The sequence below is a fragment of the Camelina sativa genome, chromosome 9, assembly GCF_030686135.1.
Source record: "Camelina sativa cultivar CO46 ecotype springtype chromosome 9, ASM3068613v1".
Taxonomy (NCBI): Eukaryota; Viridiplantae; Streptophyta; class Magnoliopsida; order Brassicales; family Brassicaceae; genus Camelina; species Camelina sativa.
In genome coordinates this window covers 22,116,074-22,137,990 of record NC_141888.1, presented here as the reverse complement: position 1 = coordinate 22,137,990, position 21,917 = coordinate 22,116,074, and the positions used below count along the sequence as shown (strand labels likewise).

The 21,917-nt window shown below is 42.7% G+C and overlaps 1 protein-coding gene and 1 pseudogene across 6 annotated transcripts; both read left to right on the top strand.

Annotated features, from left to right (window-relative positions):
* The first annotated feature begins 652 nt into the window (after window positions 1–652).
* On the top strand, window positions 653–2,502 carry LOC147938503 (F-box protein At3g49450 pseudogene; annotated as a pseudogene).
* A 15,116-nt stretch (window positions 2,503–17,618) lies between these two features.
* LOC104711455 (putative pre-mRNA-splicing factor ATP-dependent RNA helicase DEAH3) lies at window positions 17,619–21,642 on the top strand. 6 transcript variants are annotated; one of them, XM_010428158.3, is made up of 6 exons: window positions 17,680–17,875; window positions 18,397–18,467; window positions 18,620–18,646; window positions 18,742–18,838; window positions 19,482–19,612; window positions 20,117–21,642. In XM_010428158.3, exon 6 carries the CDS (start codon window positions 20,126–20,128, stop codon window positions 21,440–21,442), a length of 1,317 nt encoding a protein of 438 aa, XP_010426460.2. In that variant the 5' UTR covers window positions 17,680–17,875; window positions 18,397–18,467; window positions 18,620–18,646; window positions 18,742–18,838; window positions 19,482–19,612; window positions 20,117–20,125; the 3' UTR covers window positions 21,443–21,642. The 6 variants fall into 6 exon arrangements, with proteins under 6 accessions (XP_010426459.2, XP_010426460.2, XP_010426458.2 ...); XM_010428156.3 differs by having other exon boundaries at window positions 18,592–18,646; XM_087464790.1 differs by having other exon boundaries at window positions 18,562–18,646.
* Window positions 21,643–21,917: the final 275 nt, after the last annotated feature.

Here is a 21,917-nt window from a genome sequence, read left to right as displayed (position 1 = left end):
ATAGATATATAATATCTTAATACAACCGGGTAATCGACACATCCATTGAACCATCATTAATATTTGTTGATGATTCGCAATCACATACTACAAAATAACACATGAGTGAAACTTTCTAATCCAGCTTTGTTGTATTAATGCTTAAAGTTTTGAGATGTGCAATACCTTTATTTCAGAAACCACCATCTCGATTTTAATTAACTAAAACCAAATTTATAAGATTTGTATACTGAAAAGGAAAACATAATACTGTTTAAAGACTTATCATATTAAAAACTTAAAATGACAATCAAGAGAAACTTTTTGTAAAACATAGACGATATCATTGCCTAATGATTTAATTGTTTACTTTTAATATTTTGACCATAAGAAACCAATAATTTATATACCAAATATGATCTAATGAGTTGGATTCAAAATTTATTAATTAGTAATTATATATAGTTAATAATCTATATATATATACTAATAATAATAATAAGGTTGCTGCAAAAGAAAATTAAAGAAAAGAAGATAAGGTTACAAAAGAGTCAAGATAAAAAATAGTGGTAGATGTAAAACATATCGTCAAAAGGTGGCAGGTGGCAGGTGGCAGGCTAGTGGACCTTTTAGGTTTCATTGTAAAATCTTGGAAGACCATTTATAACCTCAAGTTGTGTTTGACTATCGATACTCAATACTCGAAAGGGTTATTTCCTTTTAATTCATGCAATGTCCACCAAGAAAAAACGAAAGGAGCACGTCTCCATATCATCAACGGATGGGTTAAGAGAAAATTATGGTAGGCAGCCAGTTGATCTCCTGGTCGATATACTCTCCAGATTGCCTGTGAAATCCATCGCAAGGTCTCGTTGTGTGTCAGCGAATTGCCGAATTGGAATTCTCTTCTATGCAACCCACATTACACCGACCTGTTCCTGAAGAGGTCTTCTACTCGGCGACGTCTCCTTTTCACTTTTGAAGCTGAGGGTAAGTGGTCTATCTTCTCTGCACCTAAGTACCTGATTTCAGACAACAATTCAAATCTCGTAGTTGTGGATAGCCATATGGATGTCCCTAGAGATTACACCTTTCGATTTTGTGAGCCTGTTTATGGATTGTTGTGTACGAGAGATGAGTATGAATTGAGTGGAAGGAGGGATGCAAGGATGATGATATGTAACCCTAGCACAAGACAGAATCATTACCCAAGGTGAGATCGAGGAGGGGTCGGGTTGTAACCTATCTTGGGTATGATCCAGTCGAAAGACAGTATAAGGTATTGTGCATGACAATTCGCGAAAAGCCCTTTTTGTATAAAGCGGAAGAGTTCCAAGTTCTAACGCTAGGAACTGACAAACTGAAATGGAAAATGCTTGAATGTTCAGTAGACCATTACCCTTATGCTAGCGATGTATGCATCGAAGGGGTTTTGTACTACGTAGCTATGAATCGTAAGTCTAGAAACGATATGATAGTCTGCTTTAATGTTCAGCTGGAGAAGTTCAATTACTTTCTTAATTTTTAGGATATGGAGTATCATTGTACTTTAATAAATTACAAGGGTAATTTAGGAGCAATTTTTCATCCATCAATCGGTAATTTTATGGACGGAGGAGCTGCAAGCTTTGAATTGTGGGTTCTAGATGCAACTGATGAAGAACGTACATGGTCAAAGCATATTCACATATTGCCGCCTATGTGGAAGGAGCTAGTTGCGGAGACTAGAGTTTACATTGTTGGGATGGTTAATGGAACAAGTGAAGTTGTGTTTTCTCCATTCCACTTGTCCAGTCTGTTCTACATATTTCACTTAGATATGAAGAGGAATTGATGTGAGCACAGGACCAGAACCTGACCGAGACGCGCCGGACGCGATCGAGACGCCTGACCGGGACGCACCGGACGCGACCGAGACGCTTGCACCGCGCACGAACAACGACCGGCCAACGTTCCAGAAATCCTCCCGGGAGCCACGACAAGGTCTAAGAGTTCTAACAAGTCCACCAAGCAGAGTATCAACCTATTTGTCCAAGATTTCGTCCAAGACCGCGACCCAATCGAAGAAATCCATGAAGAAACAGTTCACATGGCCTTCATCCCAAGGATGAAGGCAACCAAGTCGTTAGAGCGAGGAATCGTACTTTTTTTCCTCACTCCGGGTTTGTCCCACGAGTTTTACCGGAGGAGGTTTTAACGAGGCGAGGAGCTTTAATGCAAAACGTCCGAAGTCAAGTCGTTTTCAGCGCCAAGGCCGAAGACGTGTTTTATCTTTACTTATGCTATGTGTTTTGATTAAACTCTAGAACCTTCCCTTTATAACGTTAAGTAGAGTGTTTGTGGTTATGTTTGAATTTCTTAGGGAGCCACGTGTTCTATTTCAAAGAGAACACGTCAAAGGGCAACGTGTGCGGACCATTGCGAGTCCACGTGTCCTTAAGCCTCTCCTAACCCTAGCTCTATTTAAACTCCCTCTTATCTTCTTGTAACCTCAGACTTGATTGAAATAAAAACATTTCCAAAGAGAGACTCTTTGACTCTTGTCTCACTTCTTTCCTTAGATCTAATCCGGGATTGATCTACCGAGAGAACATTAGCCGACTCGAACCGGGTTCGTCATCGCTAGCCGACCGTATCACGAGGCGAGCCATCCCTCGCATGTCGTCACTCGATTCTCCCTTGTTCCCTCTCGTGCCACCACTCTCGATCCGCTTATCGCTTCCCCGTGTCGTCTCAGTCCATCCGCATCGATCCGTATTGATCCGTCCGAGCGAGCAAGTCCAATGCTATTGTGCAACTCACGAAACCCTCGTTCCTTTTCCACGAAACCTCGTTTCCACCACGCATTTAGCTCCCACAACCGTTTTACGACGTTTGGCCCGAGAAGCGTCACCTCTACATCGATCGGCCCGAAGGCGTGACCCAAGGACCGAGTTGCGCGATGTCGGGTGCTCGCATCAGTTGGTATCAGAGCTCAACGTTCCTAAACCCAAAGGTTGTGTCTTTCTAACCCAGAAACTCATTTCCTTTGAATAAAGTTTGGATCTTGAGCATATCTAGTAGTCTTGTTAGCTTTATCTCGTTTCGCATGCTTCGTTTAGTCATTTGGTTTAATTTGGTGCATGTGTAGTGTTGTTAGTGGTTCGTTTAGGTTGTTTAGTGTTCAACCTGTTCATTATCTTGTTCATTCGTGTTCTTGCATAAACGTTGTTAGATCGATAAAGTTAGTGTTTTGCTATCGTAGTCTTGTTTTGGTCCAAAAGAAATTTTTGTCGTTACTCGCTTTTGCTTTTACTTTTGTTTAGTCATAGGTTTGCTTTTGTGTGCTGTAATCAATCATTGTGAGTCGATAGAAAATATCTATTTGTGGTCCTTTGAACATAAGATACTCACGCATATTCGTTTTTGCTTTTTGACGAGGTTTAAAATCAGCCAAGCCACACATCGTGTCGATCCATGTCATCATTGACCGTCCGTACGATGGCCGATCAACAACCACCAGAGAATCCTCTACCTCCACCAGAGATTGGAGTCACACTCGCAGCCCTACGCAATGGTATTGAACAATTGGCAGAGCGTATGACACGACTCAAACTATTAAACCCTCCAAGAGAAGATCCCTTGCCCATGCGATGTCCACGTCAAGAGCTGGAACAAAGCGACCAGTCCGACGAGGATTATGAGCCGCGGCCCAGGCCACGCCACCGACGTGACAACCCATATGACGATGCTCCAAGACACCACGAGCCTGTCCACAAGATGACGGCGCCAACATTCGCCGGCAAGTCTGATCCGGAGGCCTATCTTGACTGGGAGAGCTGAATGGATCATCTCTATTCGTGTCACAACTATCCGGAGCTACGCAAAGTCAACTACGCCGTAGCCCAATTCACCGATTACGCCCTCACCTGGTGGGACCGTCTCGTAGCCGAGCAACACCGTAATCGAGACCGGCCAATCACCGTCTGGGAGGTCTTGAATGCCCAGATGAGGAGGCGATATGTTCCACCATTTTACCACCGCGAGCTCCAAAAGAAGTTTAGGAGGCTCACACAAGGCAAGCGATCTGTAGAGGAATATTTTGAGGAGTTCAACACTTACGTTATCGACTCCAAGTCGAAGACACTGAAGAATCCCTTATGGCGCAGTTCCTTGACGGATTACAAGACCGGATCGCGCGCAAGGTCGAACGCCAGCCTTACCAAGGCTTCGAGGAGTTATTGCACATATCGGTGCAAATTGAAGGACATATCAAAAAGAAGAACGCCGCCTCAAGTCGCCCCCAAGCTGGTCTCCAAATGCGTCAACCTCGAGCCGGCCACAAGAGAAGCCAAGAGCGACCAACGTCGATAGAAGGTTCAAAGCAAAAGAGCCAGCCACCAACGACCGTCAAGACCCGTGATGTAAAACCAACGACGTCCGGAGCCGCGACATTGTATGCTTTAAATGTCAAGGAAGAGGCCATTACGCTCGTGAATGTCCAAATGCGTGCACGATGATAATCACCGAGTCCGACGGAGAAGCGGTCGAAGAGAACGTTCGAGTTGAAGCGGAGCTGGAAGAGGTCGTAGCCGAACCAGAAGTAGGAGAGCTCCTGATGATCCGACGTGTCCTCAAAACCAGCGTGGCGACTGTCGACGATGCAAGCCAGCGCGACAACATATTTCACACTCGATGCACTGTAAGTGGGAAAGTTTGTGGATTGATCATTGACGGTGGATGATGTGACCGCCGGACGCGGTCGTCTACCGAGTCGCACGGACGGACGGTCGCTGCGGACGGACGGAACGAAACTCTCTCGAGCCGAGGAATTTAGATGAGGCTTTCCTCGGACAAAGCTCGGAGATTTGAATCCAGTAAGGAAACAAACGGTGGATGCGAGAGATGAGCTGAAACGAACGAGCGGATCGAGAGATCCGGCCTTTGGTCTCGGCTTCGGTCGAGCAGTCTCGGTCGCGGTACGGACGATGCGGAAATCGATTCCCGGAGTTTGAAGGTAAACTGCGGGAACGGCTCTCGGCAACGCGGCGGTAAGAATCCTTGGTGATGCGGTAAGGATTCTCGGTGATGCGATAAGGAAGGTGGAGTCGAAGCGAAAGTACAACGAGCGGCAGGAACCGGACGTGATACGGTAGAGATGGACGCGAAGGTGGTTTGATGCGACGACACACAGGAGATGGCTCGGCCCGTGATACGGTCAACTAGTCGATGTCGAACCCGGTTCGAGATCGGCTAGGGTTTCTCGGTAGTCAAGTCCCGGACTTGGACTAAGGAGAGAGGTGAGACAAGAACAAGATTCTCTCTTGTGAAATTTAATTCAATACTTCAAGTCTGCCTTTTACAATGAGGGATTAGGCCTTTATATAGGAAGGCTTACAAATGGGAGACTCTAAAACCCTAGACACGCGGCCAGGATCTCATCCTTACACTTGGCCATAAAGCAAAAGCAAAAGTAAAACAAAGGAAAGACCAATCCAACGGTCATAGAAGGTTCAAGAAGAAATTCAAAGGAAGGGAAGGGAGAGAGATAGAAAAGCCACGTCATTGGCTGGACGCGGTGATAGGATCTTCACTTCCTTGGCTCCTAAACTTGTCAATGATTGTTTCCAAGTCATGAGCCAAGCGGGAACGAAGTGGAGATGCACTAGAGTTCGCTGCCTCGTTAAAACCTCTTTGGTAAACCCATTGGGACAAACCCAAAGTAGGGAAAAGAGTACAGCTCCTTCTAATGACTTAGGGGCGTCTTCACGCTTGCGCGATGGTGAAGACTCGCGAACTAAGCTTCCCAAAGCTGGTCGCAACTCAAGGCTCTTAAGTGGTGATGCTAGCCATGAGCCATTGGTGTGAGGGTTGAAGCTTGGATTGCAAAGCCCATTAGATGACTTTACTTGCTCCTCCTTGATGATCCTTGGAAACTAGTTGGTACCCGCGCATCACTAGGAAGGCCGGTTCCAAGTTGTCGATAAGTGTCCGAGAGGCGTCCAAGTGTTGTCCGAGAGGTGGTTGAGAGACGTCCGAGAGAATCGAGTGTTCACGGCCGAGTGGTCGATCCCGTGATCACATCATTCCCTCCCTCTTATAGAAGTTTTGGCCTCAAAACTTTGCTCATCACCTGGATCAAAAAGGAAAACCCAAATCAGCAGCATCAAAAGGCCAACCGCGGTTTAATTTACCGGGATCAAAAGGAAACAGTAAGGCCTTAAGAGAAAAGGATAGGACTTCCCCGGTAAGGCCAGCGGCACTGGTCGCTCGGATCCCTTCATGAACCGTGGTTGCTTGCTGAGACTCTCCAGGATGCCACACATAAGTTTGATCCGCACCAAAGTTGGACAAATACATCGCCATATGACCTTGTGCGGTAACGGCCTTGGCGCTAAGGGTGGAGAAGGATGGCACGGGGTAGGCGACTCCCAGCTGGAGCTTACTACTTGAAGTAGTCATGGACAATACCGAGTGAAAAGATCCATCAATGGCCATCTCCGGTGGCCTAGCTAACTTGGAACTCCCCATTACCGAGTGATTACCGGATATGACTTCAATTGCGCGGCCAGAATCTCCTTGGACTTCGGTTGATGGCTCGGTACGCGTCCTGGGTAAGGATTCGCGTACTATGGTCGGCTCCGGACGCGGCGGTCGAGTGTCGGTTAAGCCTCGATCGAGAGCGGTAAAGAGTTTTCCGTGGTCTGCGTAATGACCCGAACTTGGACCTCCGAGTGTAAGAACTTGTCGGTTTGGGGGCTCGGCTGGCTTCTCTACGATTCCTCCCGAGTTAATGACTTCTTCTGGACAGACTTGTCGATCGAAATCACGTCCTAGGCTCAGCGTACGGTTAGCTTGCGTCGTTGGTGCGGCGTTCTCAATCAAGTCGGTATTCGGCTTGTTCCGCGTCAAGTCACCTTGTTCCGGCTGATGAAGAACTCGCGGGACTGGTGTTGGTACAGTTACAAGGGCCGAGTGTTGGTGCCGTGATGATTCTCCCTGGGTGTAAGATCTCGCTGCCTGGCCCAACATTTCTCCAAGGTGTTGGAGTTCAGATCGGATAGAGATCAACTCGTCCGTGAAATTTGGTGCTCCGGGAGATTGCGCTGGCTTCCTTGCGGTCTGCTCCCTTGACTTAGTCCGAGAAACCACAATGCTCGCCTTGGCTTTATCTCGGTCGCGACTTGACGGATTGATCGGTGTTGCGCGTGGTGACCAGCTCGGAAGTCCTTGGTTCCGAGTGCGGCAAGCACTTGACTTGCTCGATGATGCGTGCGATGGAAAGGTTGGGATTGCTCGGGTGCAACTCGAGTATTCCTTCCGCGGCTCTCGATGATATGCGGACGGCGTATAGTAAGAACCCAGGTCATCATTGTCGGAGTCATCATAGCGGTTCGACCTTGGCTTGTTATAGCGCGTAGCTCGGGACATAGACGGCCAATAGCAGTCTGGTTCCTCTAGTTCCGAGCCTTCTTCAAAGTCCTCTTGGTACCAAGACGCGTTCTCGGTAGTCGCTGGCTCCGGATCGGTACCAGTGTGTTCGTCGTTCCATGGCTCGTCCTCGGTGACCTCTTGCTCCGGACCAAAGTCATGATCTTCATCGTACCATGATCCCAACTCGGAATCGTTTCCATCAAAATCCATGCTTGATCAGTATTGAATCGAGTGTTGCATACTGATCGCGGTCTTGGAAACGAAGTATGGTCGATGGTACGGACGGCTGTCGGAGATCGTCGATGGTACGGACGACTGTCGGATTTTGTCGACGGTACGGACGACAATCGGTGGTCGGCGTCGGTATGGACGACGATATAGATGGCTGGTACGGACGGTTCGTACGGACGGCCAACGATGGTCGGACGTCGGCACGGACGACTGAGACGGACGGCTGGTACGGCAGCTGACGATGTTCAGATGGCGGTACGGATAGCCGGCACGATTGGCTGATACGGATGGCCGATGATGTACGGTCGGCCGACGGGGGTCGGTCGATGACACAGTCGGCTGGTGCGGCAATGGTACGGACGGCCAACGGTTATCGGACGTCGGTACGGATAGCCGGTGTGATCGGCTGATACGGAAGGCCGATGACTCGTCCGGTGGCTCGATAGTGATCAGACGATGATACACAATACGCGATAAGGGCTTGGACGATGATACGCGGGTGATGATACGTGCTCTGGACGGTGATACACGCGCCTAAAAGCAAACTCACGCACAAAAAGCAAAACTTTTTGGGACCACAACACAAACCCAAAAGCAAACGCGCTACTTTATCGATCTAACAAGTCCTAGGCAAGAACTATGACGAACAAAACTCAGAAATAAACAAAGCGACGACTCAACAAACGATCTATCGAGGAAACTAAGCATAAAACAAAAACTATCGGACCTAACGACGCTAAAGATGAAACTAATGAACCGCAAAGACACAAAAACGAAAGCTTTAACAAAGGAAGGAGTTTCTGGGTTAGAAAGAAACAACCTTTGAGTCAGGAGCTTTTAGAGCTCTGATACCAAGCTGATGTGACCGCCGGACGCGGTCGTCTACCGAGTCGCACGGACGGACGGTCGCTGCGGACGGACGGAACGAAACTCTCTCGAGCCGAGGAATTTAGATGAGGCTTTCCTCGGACAAAGCTCGGAGATTTGAATCCAGTAAGGAAACAAACGGTGGATGCGAGAGATGAGCTGAAACGAACGAGCGGATCGAGAGATCCGGCCTTTGGTCTCGGCTTCGGTCGAGCAGTCTCGGTCGCGGTACGGACGATGCGGAAATCGATTCCCGGAGTTTGAAGGTAAACTGCGGGAACGGCTCTCGGCAACGCGGCGGTAAGAATCCTTGGTGATGCGGTAAGGATTCTCGGTGATGCGATAAGGAAGGTGGAGTGGAAGCGAAAGTACAACGAGCGGTAGGAACCGGACGTGATACGGTAGAGAGGGACGCGAAGGTGGTTTGATGCGACGACACACGGGAGATGGCTCGGCCCGTGATACGGTCAACTAGTCGATGTCGAACCCGGTTCGAGATCGGCTAGGGTTTCTCGGTAGTCAAGTCCCGGACTTGGACTAAGGAGAGAGGTGAGACAAGAACAAGATTCTCTCTTGTGAAATTTAATTCAATACTTCAAGTCTGCCTTTTACAATGAGGGTTTAGGCCTTTATATAGGAAGGCTTACAAATGGGAGACTCTAAAACCCTAGACACGCGGCCAGGATCTCATCCTTACACTTGGCCATAAAGCAAAAGCAAAAGTAAAACAAAGGAAAGACCAATCCAACGGTCATAGAAGGTTCAAGAAGAAATTCAAAGGAAGGGAAGGGAGAGAGATAGAAAAGCCACGTCATTGGCTGGACGCGGTGATAGGATCTTCACTTCCTTGGCTCCTAAACTTGTCAATGATTGTTTCCAAGTCATGAGCCAAGCGGGAACGAAGTGGAGATGCACTAGAGTTCGCTGCCTCGTTAAAACCTCTTTGGTAAACCCATTGGGACAAACCCAAAGTAGGGCAAAGAGTACAGCTCCTTCTAATGACTTAGGGGCGTCTTCACGCTTGCGCGATGGCGAAGACTCGCGAACTAAGCTTCCCAAAGCTGGTCGCAACTCAAGGCTCTTCAGTGGTGATGCTAGCCATGAGCCATTGGTGTGAGGGTTGAAGCTTGGATTGCAAAGCCCATTAGATGACTTTACTTGCTCCTCCTTGATGATCCTTGGAGACTAGTTGGTACCCGCGCATCACTAGGAAGGCCGGTTCCAAGTTGTCGATAAGTGTCCGAGAGGCGTCCAAGTGTTGTCCGAGAGGTGGTTGAGAGACGTCCGAGAGAATCGAGTGTTCACGGCCGAGTGGTCGATCCCGTGATCACATCAGTGGATCTGCACTAATGTGGCAAGTTCTAGTCTGGTCAAGAAATTATCTCTCAACACCACAAACCACCCTCAACCTTATCGACTAAAATGGTTGAATGACAGAACCCTGATTCATGTGAAAGAACAAGTCATGGTTCCGTTTAGTGTGGGTCCTTACAAAGACCAGATCTTATGTGATGTGGTTCGAATGCAAGCTAGCCACCTCCTTTAGGGCGTCCTTGGCAGTTTGATAAGAGAACCACTCACTGTGGCCACACCAACCAATATTATTTTGTTCATGATAATAAGCGTATCTGTTTGAAACCGTTGAGCCCCACACAAGTTCATGAAATGCAATCAAAACTGTCTAAGGATTCGGAGTCTAAAACAAACTTTCTAATTCAATCTAGTGATGTTAGAAAGTCCCGTAAGGACTCCAAACAAGTTTTACTGATGGTTTTTCGAGATTTATTGGTTGAAAGGCTTGAAGGTACCGTGGAGGCGCTACCGGAGGCGATCCGCGATGTTCTTAGATGCTTCAAGGACGTGTTTCCTGATGAGTTACCCAAAGGTTTACCACCAATACGAGGCATTGAACATCAAACCGGCCCGCGTATCGTGTCAATCCAGAGGAAGCAAAAGAGTTGGAGTGCCAAGTGTCGGAGCTCATGTCTCAAGGCTACGTCCGAGAGAGTCTCAGCCTGTGTGCTGTACTAGTCCTACTCGTGCCGAAGAAAGACGGCTCCTGGCGTATGTGCGTTGACTGAACAATATCACCATCAAGTATCGGCATCCCATACCGAGGCTGGACGACATGCTCGACGAGTTAAGCGGTTTAAGCGTTTTCTCGAAGATCGATCTTAAGAGAGGCTACCACCAGGTCCGGATGAAAGAAGGAGACGAGTAGAAAACTGCCTTCAAAACCAAGCAAGCTTTGGTCGCTGTGTGGTGTGTCGAGCCTCGAAGTCAACCACTCATCCTCACGGCCTTTACATGCCTCTACTGGTGTAGACAGCACCTTGGATCGACCTATCGATAGATTTAGTTCTCGGCTAACCTCTCATACACCATAAAGACAGTTTGATGGTTGTGGTGGATAGGTTCTCGAAGATGGCGCACTTTATACTGTGCAACAAGAACCACGACGCTGTTCAACTGGCGAACCTCTTCTTCAATCAAGTAATACGGCTTCACGGCTTACCGCGCACTATCATCTCCGATCGAGACCCGAAGTTCCTTGGTCACTTTTAGTGAACCTTGTGGAAGAAGCTCGGCACCAAGTTGTTATACTCCACCACTGCTGATCCGCAAACCGACGGCCAGACTGAGGTCGTGAATCGATCTATTGGAGCCTTACTTCGGACAGCGATCGCGAGCAACGAAGGATCGTGGCTCAAGTGCATTCCCCTCATTGAGTTCGCATATAACCAGGCCGTTCATTCGTCCACCAAGAAGTCACCGTTCGAGGTCGCCTACGGTTTCAAGCCTCTCATGCCGATGGATCTCTTACCTTTGCCACCAGACGAAGTCGAGAGTCAAGACGGAGCCGCGAGAGCAGAGTTAGTCAAGAAGCTTCACGAGGAGGTGCGAGCAAATATCGAAAGGAGGACCGAACAGTATGCGTGTTTCTTGAACCGGGGACGCAAGTCTATGCTCTTCAAGCCTGGAGATTGGGTTTGGTTACACCTAAGGCTGGAGCGTTTTCAACAAAAAAGGAAGGACAAGCTTAGCCCACGCGGAGACGGACCATTCAGAGTTATCGAGAAGATGAACGACAACACCTACCTCCTCGAACTACCAGGTGAGTATAATACTTCAACTTCGTTCAACGTTACTGATCTTGTTCTGTTTGACGCAGGTGACGACAAAGAAGTTTTGGGGACAAAACCTTTTCAAGGGGGAGGGAATGATGTGAGCACAGGACCAGAACCTGACCGAGACGCACCGGACATGACCGAGATGCCTGACCGAGATGCACCGGGCGCGACCGAGACGCTTGCACCGTGCACGAGAAAACGACCGGCCAACGTTCCAGAAATCCTCCCGGGAGCCACGACAAGGTCTAAGAGTTCTTCCAAGCCCACCAAGCAGAGGATCAACCTATTTGCCAAGCTTTCGTCCAAGACTACGACCCAACCGAAGAAGTCCGTGAAGAAACAGTTCGCATGGCCTTCATCCTTACCCAAGGATGAAGGCAACCAAGTCTTGAGAGCGAGGAATCGTACACTTTTTCCTCACTCCGGGTTTGTCCCACGAGGTTTACCGGAGGAAGTTTTAATGAGGCAAGGAGCTTTAATGCAAAACGTCCGAAGTCAAGTCGTTTTCCGCGTCAAGGCCGAAGACGTGTCCTTATCTTTACTTATGATATGCATTTTGATTAAACTCTAGATCCTTCCCTTTATAACGTTAAGTAGAGTGTTTGTGGTTATGTTTGAATTTCTTAGGGAGCGACATGTTCTATTTCAAAGAGAACACGTCAAAGGGCAACGTGTGCGGACCATTGCGAGTCCGCGTGTCATTAAGCCTCTCCTAACCCTACCTCTATTTAAACTCCCTCTTATCTTCTTGTAACCTTAGATTTGATTGAAATAAAAACATTTCCAAAGAGAGATTCTTTGACTCTTGTCTCACTCCTTTCCTTAGATCCAATCCAGGATTGATCTACCGAGAGAACCCTAGCCGACTCGAACCGGGTTCGTCGTCGCTAGCCGACCGTATCACGAGGCGAGCCATCCCTCGCGTGTCGTCACTCGATTCCCCCTTGTTCCATCTCGTGCCACCACTCTAGATCCGCTTATCGCTTCCCCGTGTCGTCTCGGTCCATCCGCATCGATCCGTCCTAGCGAGCAAGTCCGAGGCTATCATGCAACTCACAAAACCCTCGTTCCTTTTCCACGAAACCTCGTTTCCACCACTCATTTAGTTCCCACAACCGTTTTACGACGTTTGGCCCGAGCAGCGTCGCCTCTACATCGATCGGCCCGAAGGCATGACCCAAGGACCAAGTCGCGCGACGTCCGGTGCTCGCATCAGGAACACTCTCAGAAGAGTTGGAATTCAAGGGATTAGACCTGTTAACGGTCAAAAAAACTATGTCTACTTAAACCATGTCGAGAATTTGAAGCTCATTATGTAAGTTCTTAATAATTTAAATTTCATAAAAAGTTAAGATCAGTGCTATTTTCCTCCTAATTTATTTCATCAAGTATAATATCATGAATTCTTAAGACAATCCTTGTTTTATCATGTAGTTTTCCCATTGTTCAGTTATTATAAATGACTATGTTATAATTACTTTGATGTACCTTCATATTTGTCTGATTGCTGTGTCCATACATGCTCTTGTTTATATCAACCACACTCGCGGCATTGGTTTTCTATGTTTGATCTGTTTTAACGTATAACTTCAAGCACTCGAGAATCACACCCTTGTTGGACATTAGTACTAATTTGCATTTCTTTTGTCCTCATCATGTACGTTTTCTTCCACACCGTAGCCTCCTTTTTACACAATAGACATTGGGCTTCACATTAATCTTAATTACATATAGTATTCAGCTATATATGCACATCTCTTACATGGTATTTTTATCATTTTTATTTATATCGATCTTTGTATAAGAACCAAAAATGTATTTGGGAACAATCATTTAAAAAATATAAAAGTGTGAAATAACAGTTTTATACAGGTAATATATTTAATACTATATTACTGTTAATAAAAGGGACAATTTGAGCTCTCTTAGAATGTCCACCTCATCAAAATAAAAATAAAAAACTCTTAGGAGAAGCCACATCAGCTAAACTAAAATTCAATAAAATGTTTGTCATTACTACAAGAAAAAAATAGTAATAATAATAATTTCAAATCTTCAAAAAATAAGAAATATGTATCGACAAGCTTAAGTTTCAACCTTAAACCCATCTACTCCCACAATGCCATGATCTCTTCGGTTTAACTCTTTTTTTTTGGGGGGCAGAATCTCTCCCTCTCTTTATCTTCAAATTTCTCCAGGTTGTCTCTTATTCGGTCCTTGATGGTAATAGTCTGCTTAGTCTTTATTAGAATAATAAAAAAAAACATCTAGTAATTGAGTTAAGAAGATGTAATATAGAAGAAGACCCTTAAAAAAAACATAATATATATATATATATATATATACGTAATTGTTATAAAAAAGTATATGTTGCAAAAGAGTTATAAATTCTTGTCAATACAGTGACAAAGATGTCACATATTTTGTCACATGTATATACTGAAATTTTCTTGCGAAATAATCATAATTTATTATTGTTGAATAATCGTTATAAATTTTGCAAGACATTTTTATATGTTATGATAATGTTACTAATTTGTAACGGAAAAATGCAACGGAAACTTTTGTTGTTATTTTGCAATAAATTTGTAATGAAAATGTGACGTATAGTCATCATTGCAAAAATATAGCACAATTTGTTGCAAAATCTTAATAAATATAATCATTGCAAATTTTTTGTTGCAATAATCCTTTTTTCTTGTAGTGTCGTGTTTCCTCCGCTAAGGTTCATGGAGACTTTCAGGATGCAGGTCAGGGCCTCATCAGAGCGGTATTCAACATAGACATAAGGCTCTAATGGGATCTTGATGAAACTAGATCTCATGTGTGACAAATCAAGAGTCTTCCACAGAATAGGATCACAACAAGCAGCTCTCCATCCTCTACAAACATGAGTTAATTCCGAAGTAAGCTCAAAGACACTTAACTTTTGGAAAAAAAAATTTGTTGATAAAAGAATATTAGAAATCCTCATTTTTTTTTTTGAAAAACAATTATTAAGTCAAGTGAAATCTATAAGAGATAATAAGATAATGTGAAGATAAGTTCACCTTTGAACATGTTATTAGCATTTTCTCCACCGTTGGACGTTCTTCGTGCAGTCTGCTATCATGTATAAATTATAATTCCACTTTAACGATTTACAATATATATTGCTGGCTAAGTTGAGAAAAATAATATTAGTTGAGTGTTTGAGACCATATGGAACTGTTGTTTTTATCTAAAAATTTCTATCAGATCTGTTTTGAATAAATTTATAAAAATGCAAGATAAACTAAACCTCGTCAACAAACCCTCTCATTTTGTTGCCATGTGGATTTTCAACGATCACTTAATCATACAAACTTCATAAAAATTTGATTTTAAAGTATTCACACAAATTAAAATTAATTAATGTAAAAAATACTTCCTCAATAACGATGAATTAATATTAACTTATCAAACTTCAAAATTAATAATTAATGAATTAATAGATTTTGAAACTTTTCAATTTAACAACTTGGCTTTTAGCAGAACCAACTGAATTGGATCAGCAGTGTTATTGCATAAAAAAAAAAAAAAAAAAAAAAACTAACTAAAATTCTTACAATTTGACGTCAAAGAAAAAAATAAAAAATAAAATCTAAATGATCAATAAGATTTTAATTTAATGTTAAATTATAAATGCAACATAAAAAGCCCATAAAATCCCAACTATGCATATGAAAAGGTTAGGAATACTCCTCCAAAAAAAGAAAAAAGAGTTGACCATGGGAAATCCTAATCCTATGATGAGAGTTAGCACAATCCCAAAGACGGGAAGAAGAACAACACTCCCAGAGTCGATGTTGGTGCACGTTGGCCTTGATCTTCATGGAATCCAAATTGTAACCACCACCGAGATCGATCTAACTCGTCACCACAAAAGATAAGCACAAAATCTTTTGGATAGCATGCCGAAAAATCACCAATCCAAAAAAGATTGGAGGACTTGCAATAAGAGACCTTAAAAATTTCAATATTGCCCTTTTAACTAAACAGAGCTGGAGGATCCTTCAACAACCTTCTTCACTTATGGCTAGAGTCTTAAATGCTAAATATTTTCCAAAGTCAAGTCTATTAACCTCCACAACCAAGCCGAACTCAAGTTAAGCTTGGAAAAGTATCTTCCAAGCTACTAAACTCATCTCTCAAGGAATTAAGTATATGGTGGGTAATAGCCAACAAATTAAAGTCTGGTATAATCTGTGGCTCCCTTTAGACCCATCTAGACCACCAAGAGGGTTAGGAATTCATTTGAACTCACAGTTAAAAGTTACTGATTTATTGTCTCAAGGTAGTTGGAATAAAAGCTTATTGCATAACATCATTCACCCTGATGATATTCCTCATATCAAAAAAATCCGACCATCTATAACCGGAGCTAATGATGTAATCACTTGGATTCACACTAATGAGGGGAAGTACTCAGTGAAGTCTGGATATCACCTTCAACATAAGATTTCTCAAAACCATTCTTCCAATAACAATAAGAGGGAGGTATTGGTTTAGGATTTAGAAAGAGTTTTAATGATTTTGTGTTTTTAAAAATCTTGCTGATTTTTAAAATCATAGAAAATTAGAAAGTAAAAATGAAGGATTCTATAAGAGATTGTTTAGGAAGTTATTTTAAATCTTGCTGATTTGTGTTTCCTAATCTTGTAAAATATTTCATAAAATCTTTCAAAATCTTTCTATTTGATGAAAGAGTTTTCATGACTTTTGTTATGAAGGAAATGTTATAAAATCCTAAACCAATAACACAAAATTTGAATTCATTAACAATCCATGATTCTTTTGTTTTAATTGAATAACATAAAACTTTTAATGACTTTATAAGACTCTTAATCCAATAACACTAGATTTATCAAGATTTTAGATAACTTTTTACAAATCCACAACCAATAACACCAAATTTTTAAAGAATTTTAAAAAGTCTTGATTGAATAACAACATATTTTACATAACTTTTAAAATCATTCAAATTCTTTCTAAATCCTAAACCAATAACCCCTCCTAATACTACATATAAGACTAGATATTCTACTGAGCCTTTTGTAAAGCTATGGTCCCATAAGATACCTCAGAAAATCAAACATTTCTGGTGGAGATGTCTTCATAATGCTTACCAACTGCAGAAAATCTGAACAGATGACACATGCCAGAGATGTGGTGAAGAAGTGGAAACCATTAATCATCTCCTCTTCCAATGCAGAATCAGTAAAGAAATTTGGGGCCTTACAACAAATCCACATACCACAGGTTCTATCTTCTCCTCAAAATTATAAGTCGAAATATCGATTTGTTATTGAGCCTAAATAAAAATCACATAAAGGATGTAAGCTTATTCCCTTTTATTAGTTGGCATATCTGGAAAACGAGAAATGATTTCCTATTTAATAATAAAAAATAGTCCATCCCAAATACTATAAATAGGGCTCTACTTGACTTTCAGCAATGGACGGAAAGTTCAAGCTCAAACAAACAAGTGTTGCAAAATTGTCAAGCTTCAGAACATAGGAGTCATCAGTCTATGACACACGTGAACCCGATCAATTCTATCACACAGCAAACCAGAGATTACTGCTACTTCGTTGATAGATCCTGGATCTCTCCAAATGAATGTGCTGGAATTGGATGGATCTTATATAACAAAAACGAGCAGTTTATACTATGAAGTAAGTCATCCATTATTTCTATGAATACACTTCTTGAAGTGGAAGCTGAAACTTTAAGATTGGTGGTTCTTCATGTTAACCGATTGGGTTACAACAATGTTATATTTTGCGGAGATGCAGAAGTTCTATACAAAAAGATGGGTCAGTTCTCCATTGATAACTAGCAACACCATCAAAGTGAGCATATTCTCTAATAGCTACACATGTGCATGACATTAAGAACATTGCCCAATTTTATGAAGCATAACTTTTATAAAAGTACCACGTAGCTTAAATGTTATCGCTGATAATCTAGCTAAATGTGATAGAATAGTAGCCAAATCAAAATTTGTAATATCATGGAACAATGTACCTTAATCTTTGTTTAATACAAAGTTACGTTGCCGACCAAAAAAATAAAAATAATAACACGCAGAAACCCTCTCTACTTTCCCTCACTCATTTCTTGTTGTTTCTCGAGACTTCCGCATCCAATTTCTCCCTCGCGATGAGCTTCAATCGACCACCATCCACAATCTAGCCAGTTGCGATCTCACCACCGCGACCGTACCCCCAAAGGTTAGCAATCGTCGATCTCGGCAACTAGTTTATCTTATCTTTTTCTCTTTCCTTAAGTCTCTTTGTATATCTCTTTCTCTACCAACGAGTCTCTCTGACCATTCGCCGATCGATGCCTCTCCATCTGACCGCCGCCATTTATATAAATGTTAGTCGAGTTAATTTGGTTTATCTATGGCTTAAGCGCGCTCTCTCTCTCTGGTTTTGTACAATATCCATCTCTCAATATTGTGCAATTTAGTCAAAGATTCAATTTTTTTGTTTCTGTTTTTCAATTCATGTGATGGATTGAATCTAGGCTGTAACTACCTCTTTAATCCTCTAGAGAAGAAGATGATATAGTTTATTGGCTTCTCCTAATAAATATTTCTTCGCTTTTTTGTGTCTCCAAGAGACATTTTGTTCTTAGCTCTATTGTCTCTTATGGTGCTTTTTTTCTTTTTCTTGTGGTTGCATTGTTCGAAGATTATATGCCCGTTTTATATATTACCTGATTACTCTATGATTCTTTGAGCATAAAGGTGCCAGGGGACCCCAAACTTGGAACCTGAGTATCAAAACCAGACTCGCGGAAAGGCAATCCAAACTATCGGTTTGTACACAATTCTTCTTTCTTCTCTTCGCATTTCTTTTTGTTTGTTTTGAATTCCTTCTTTCGGTATCTTGTGTGGGTTTGTTATAGTTAGTTATGTTTCTGTGGAGGTTCAATCAAGTAGATAGTTATGGCCGTACGTCTCTCCACAGGATTTTGCTCCTCGACGGCGTTACTCCGTAATCTATAATCTCTATATCCCTCTCTCTGTTCAACTAATGTTATTCGAATGTTCTCTTTTCATTCTTCATGAAAGCTTTATATTACTTTGCAGAGTATCGTTCTAATTCGACCTCGGAAGAAGGAGGAAGTTGCTTCCATTTTGCTTCTCGCCGCGTTTTTCAGCCTCAACGTCTAAACCATATTGATGGGTACACTGAATAATTGACTTTGTTCGGGTTGTGAGTTTTGGTTTAATCAAGATGTTAGATTCTAGTTTTTAAATAGCTTATCTTTTGTGTATAGATACTTGGTAGTAATGCAGTTATGTTTCTTGTCAACTTTGAATGTCAAATTTAGTGCCAGTCAAATTTAGTACTACGTTAGATACTGTCTCTGAAACTTGGAACCAGTCAAAGTCTCAAAGATCGATTCTTTTGAATTTTTGCTTAGATATTTCAAATTCTCACATTCATATTCATAATTTTTGCTTGGTACTGATAAATTGACTTTGTTCCGTCATTGAATTAGATATTAGTTTCACGGGTTGGGCTTGTTTTTTGTGAGTTCTGGTTTCATAATGATGTTAGATTCTAGTTTTTCTATAGCTTATTTTTAGTTTATAGATACTTGGTAGTAATGTAGTTATGTTTCTAGTCAACTTTGAATGTCAAATTTAGTACTACGTTAGATACTTTGTCTGTGAACCTTGGAACCAGTCAAAGTCTCAAAGATCGATTCTTTTGAATTTTTGCTTAGATATTAAATTTCTTTAGGCTTTCTTCTCATATATTTAAATTCTCACATTCATATTTGTTGTAAAACAAATCAATTGACTTATATGCACTTTACTAGGAGTGGACTTCTGAAGTACAAAGGTGACTTTTTAACAACAAAAAAAAACTCCCAAGCAAAAATCGAACTCAAGCCACAGCAGAGTACGTAGATTCAGCTTCAGATCCAGAAAAGCTAACTGGCAAATCAAGGTATCATCCTTCAGAAGAAATCAGAGCCTCATTGTCACAGAATAATCAATATATGTGTAGAATTCTTCTGACAGTGGAAGATGTTTGAGAATTGGTTAACGGAGCATCATTTTAATACCTTGTCCAATCCATGTGATTTGGATTTACTGACTAGATAGATTGGTACTAGAAAGAAAACCTTAGGCGTATGTAGAAAATTCTAGCTTCAGAAAAGGAAAATCTCCAAATACTCTCGGGAAAGAAAAGGAAAATAGGTTTTTTTTTTTTTTTTTTTTGTTCTTGGGTGATAAATACTGGAGGAGGAGGTTTCCTAACTTGTTATTATTGTTTTTTATTTTTATTTTGTTGAATAGAATAATCAATTTTGAGCTTATGCAGAAAAGGAAAATCTCCAAATACTCTCGGAAAAGGAATATAGGTTTTTTTTTTTGTTCTTGGGCTATAAATACTGGAGGAGGTTTCCTAACTTGTTATTATTGTTTTTTTTTTTTGGTTTTGTTGAAGAGAATCGATATGGTGAACTCTGCGAGGTATTTCGAAATACAAGAGGAACGTAGGAACCTACCAGTATGGGTACACAAAGACGAGTTTCTCCAAGCTCTGAAGGAAAATCAGATGGTGATACTGGTGGGTGATACGGGCAGTGGTAAGACAACGCAAATCCCACAGTTCGTTTTAGAAGCTGTGGTCTATGAAAACCCTAATCCTGGTGGGACTGCGAGGTTGGTTGGGTGCACGCAGCCTCGTAGAGTTGCAGCGATGTCTGCGGCCCGCCGAGTTGCTGAAGAGATGGATGCAGTGATCGGTGAAGAAGTCGGTTACACAGTCCGTTTCGACGATTGCAGCAGCTCCAAAACCGTGCTCAAGTACCTGACCGATGGAATGCTTCTGAGAGAAGCACTGGTGGATCCGCTCTTATCAAAATACAAAGCCATCATTCTGGACGAGGCCCACGAAACAAGTATAGCCACGGATTTGCTTTTTAGTATTCTTGAGAAAGCCTTGACTAGCCGGCCTGCTCTTAAGCTGGTTGTGATGAGTTCAACCCGATACGCCCATGAGCTCCGCCACTATTTTAGCGGTCATAATGTGCCTCTCATCAAAGTCCCAGGTAGGCTCCATCCAGTGGAGATCGTTTATACTCGGGATCCTGTGACGGACTATCTCGAGGCTGCTGTACGCAAAGTTATCCAGATTCACATGTGTGAGCCACCTGGTGATGTTCTTGTTTTCCTAACCGGGGAAGAAGAGATTGAAGATGCTTGCAGCAGGATCTTCCATAAGCTCGGAGATCAAGTCAAAGTCGTGCCACTGTATTCCTTCCTCCCGCCTGCCATGCAACAGAGGGTTTTCGATCCCACACCACATCCGGTGAGAAAGATTGTCGTCTCCACCAACATTGCAGAGACTTCTCTAGCCATCGACGGGATTGTTTACGTCGTTGATCCTGGTTTCTCCATGCAGAAATACTACAACCCGCAAACTCGTCTAGACTCCTTGGTGGTGTCCCCAATATCCATGGCAAGTGCTGACCAGAGAGCACGTCGTGCCTGTACAACAGGGCCTGGTAAATGTTTCAGGCTATACACACAGGAAATTTACAGTGGTTTAATACCGCTGGCGGTTCCTGAGATGCTTAGAGCAAACCTCGTAAACACAGTTCTGGCCTTGAAAAGGCTGGGTGTGAAGGACTTGTTATCCTTGAACTTTATGGATCCTCCTTCCCAGAGGACCCTCGTTCGGGCCTTGACGGATTTGTTTGATCTGGGAGCAATGGACGATGAAGGTAACTTGACAGAGATAGGCGAGATGATGAGTCTGGAGGTCTAATCAAAGCTGATTTAATCGAGATGTTAGCCCCTTCGAATGTACTATTGTTCCTAATTTTCTGATATTAGATACTTAAAAGCTGATTTAATCGAGATGTTAGCCCCTTTATTGTTCCTATTTTTCTGATATTAGATACTTACTTAATTTCATTATGCACCTAACTTTAACTACAAATTTTAAATAACATTATCATTTGCTTACTCTAGCCATATTTATATGTATGTACCTACACACAACTCTCTAACTAAACCAGAAATGCAAATTTCCAAGTACAAATCTTAAAAGGGTCCAAAACTACATACGTGTTGGCACAAGAAAACGCCTTTATGACCAAACAAGAAACGCAAATTTCCAAGTACAAATCTTAAAAGGGTCCAAAACTACATACATGTTGGCACAAGAAAACGCCTTTATGACCAAACCTCAACTTCTCTAAATCAACAAAATCGCAAGACCATAACTCATCATTACTTCG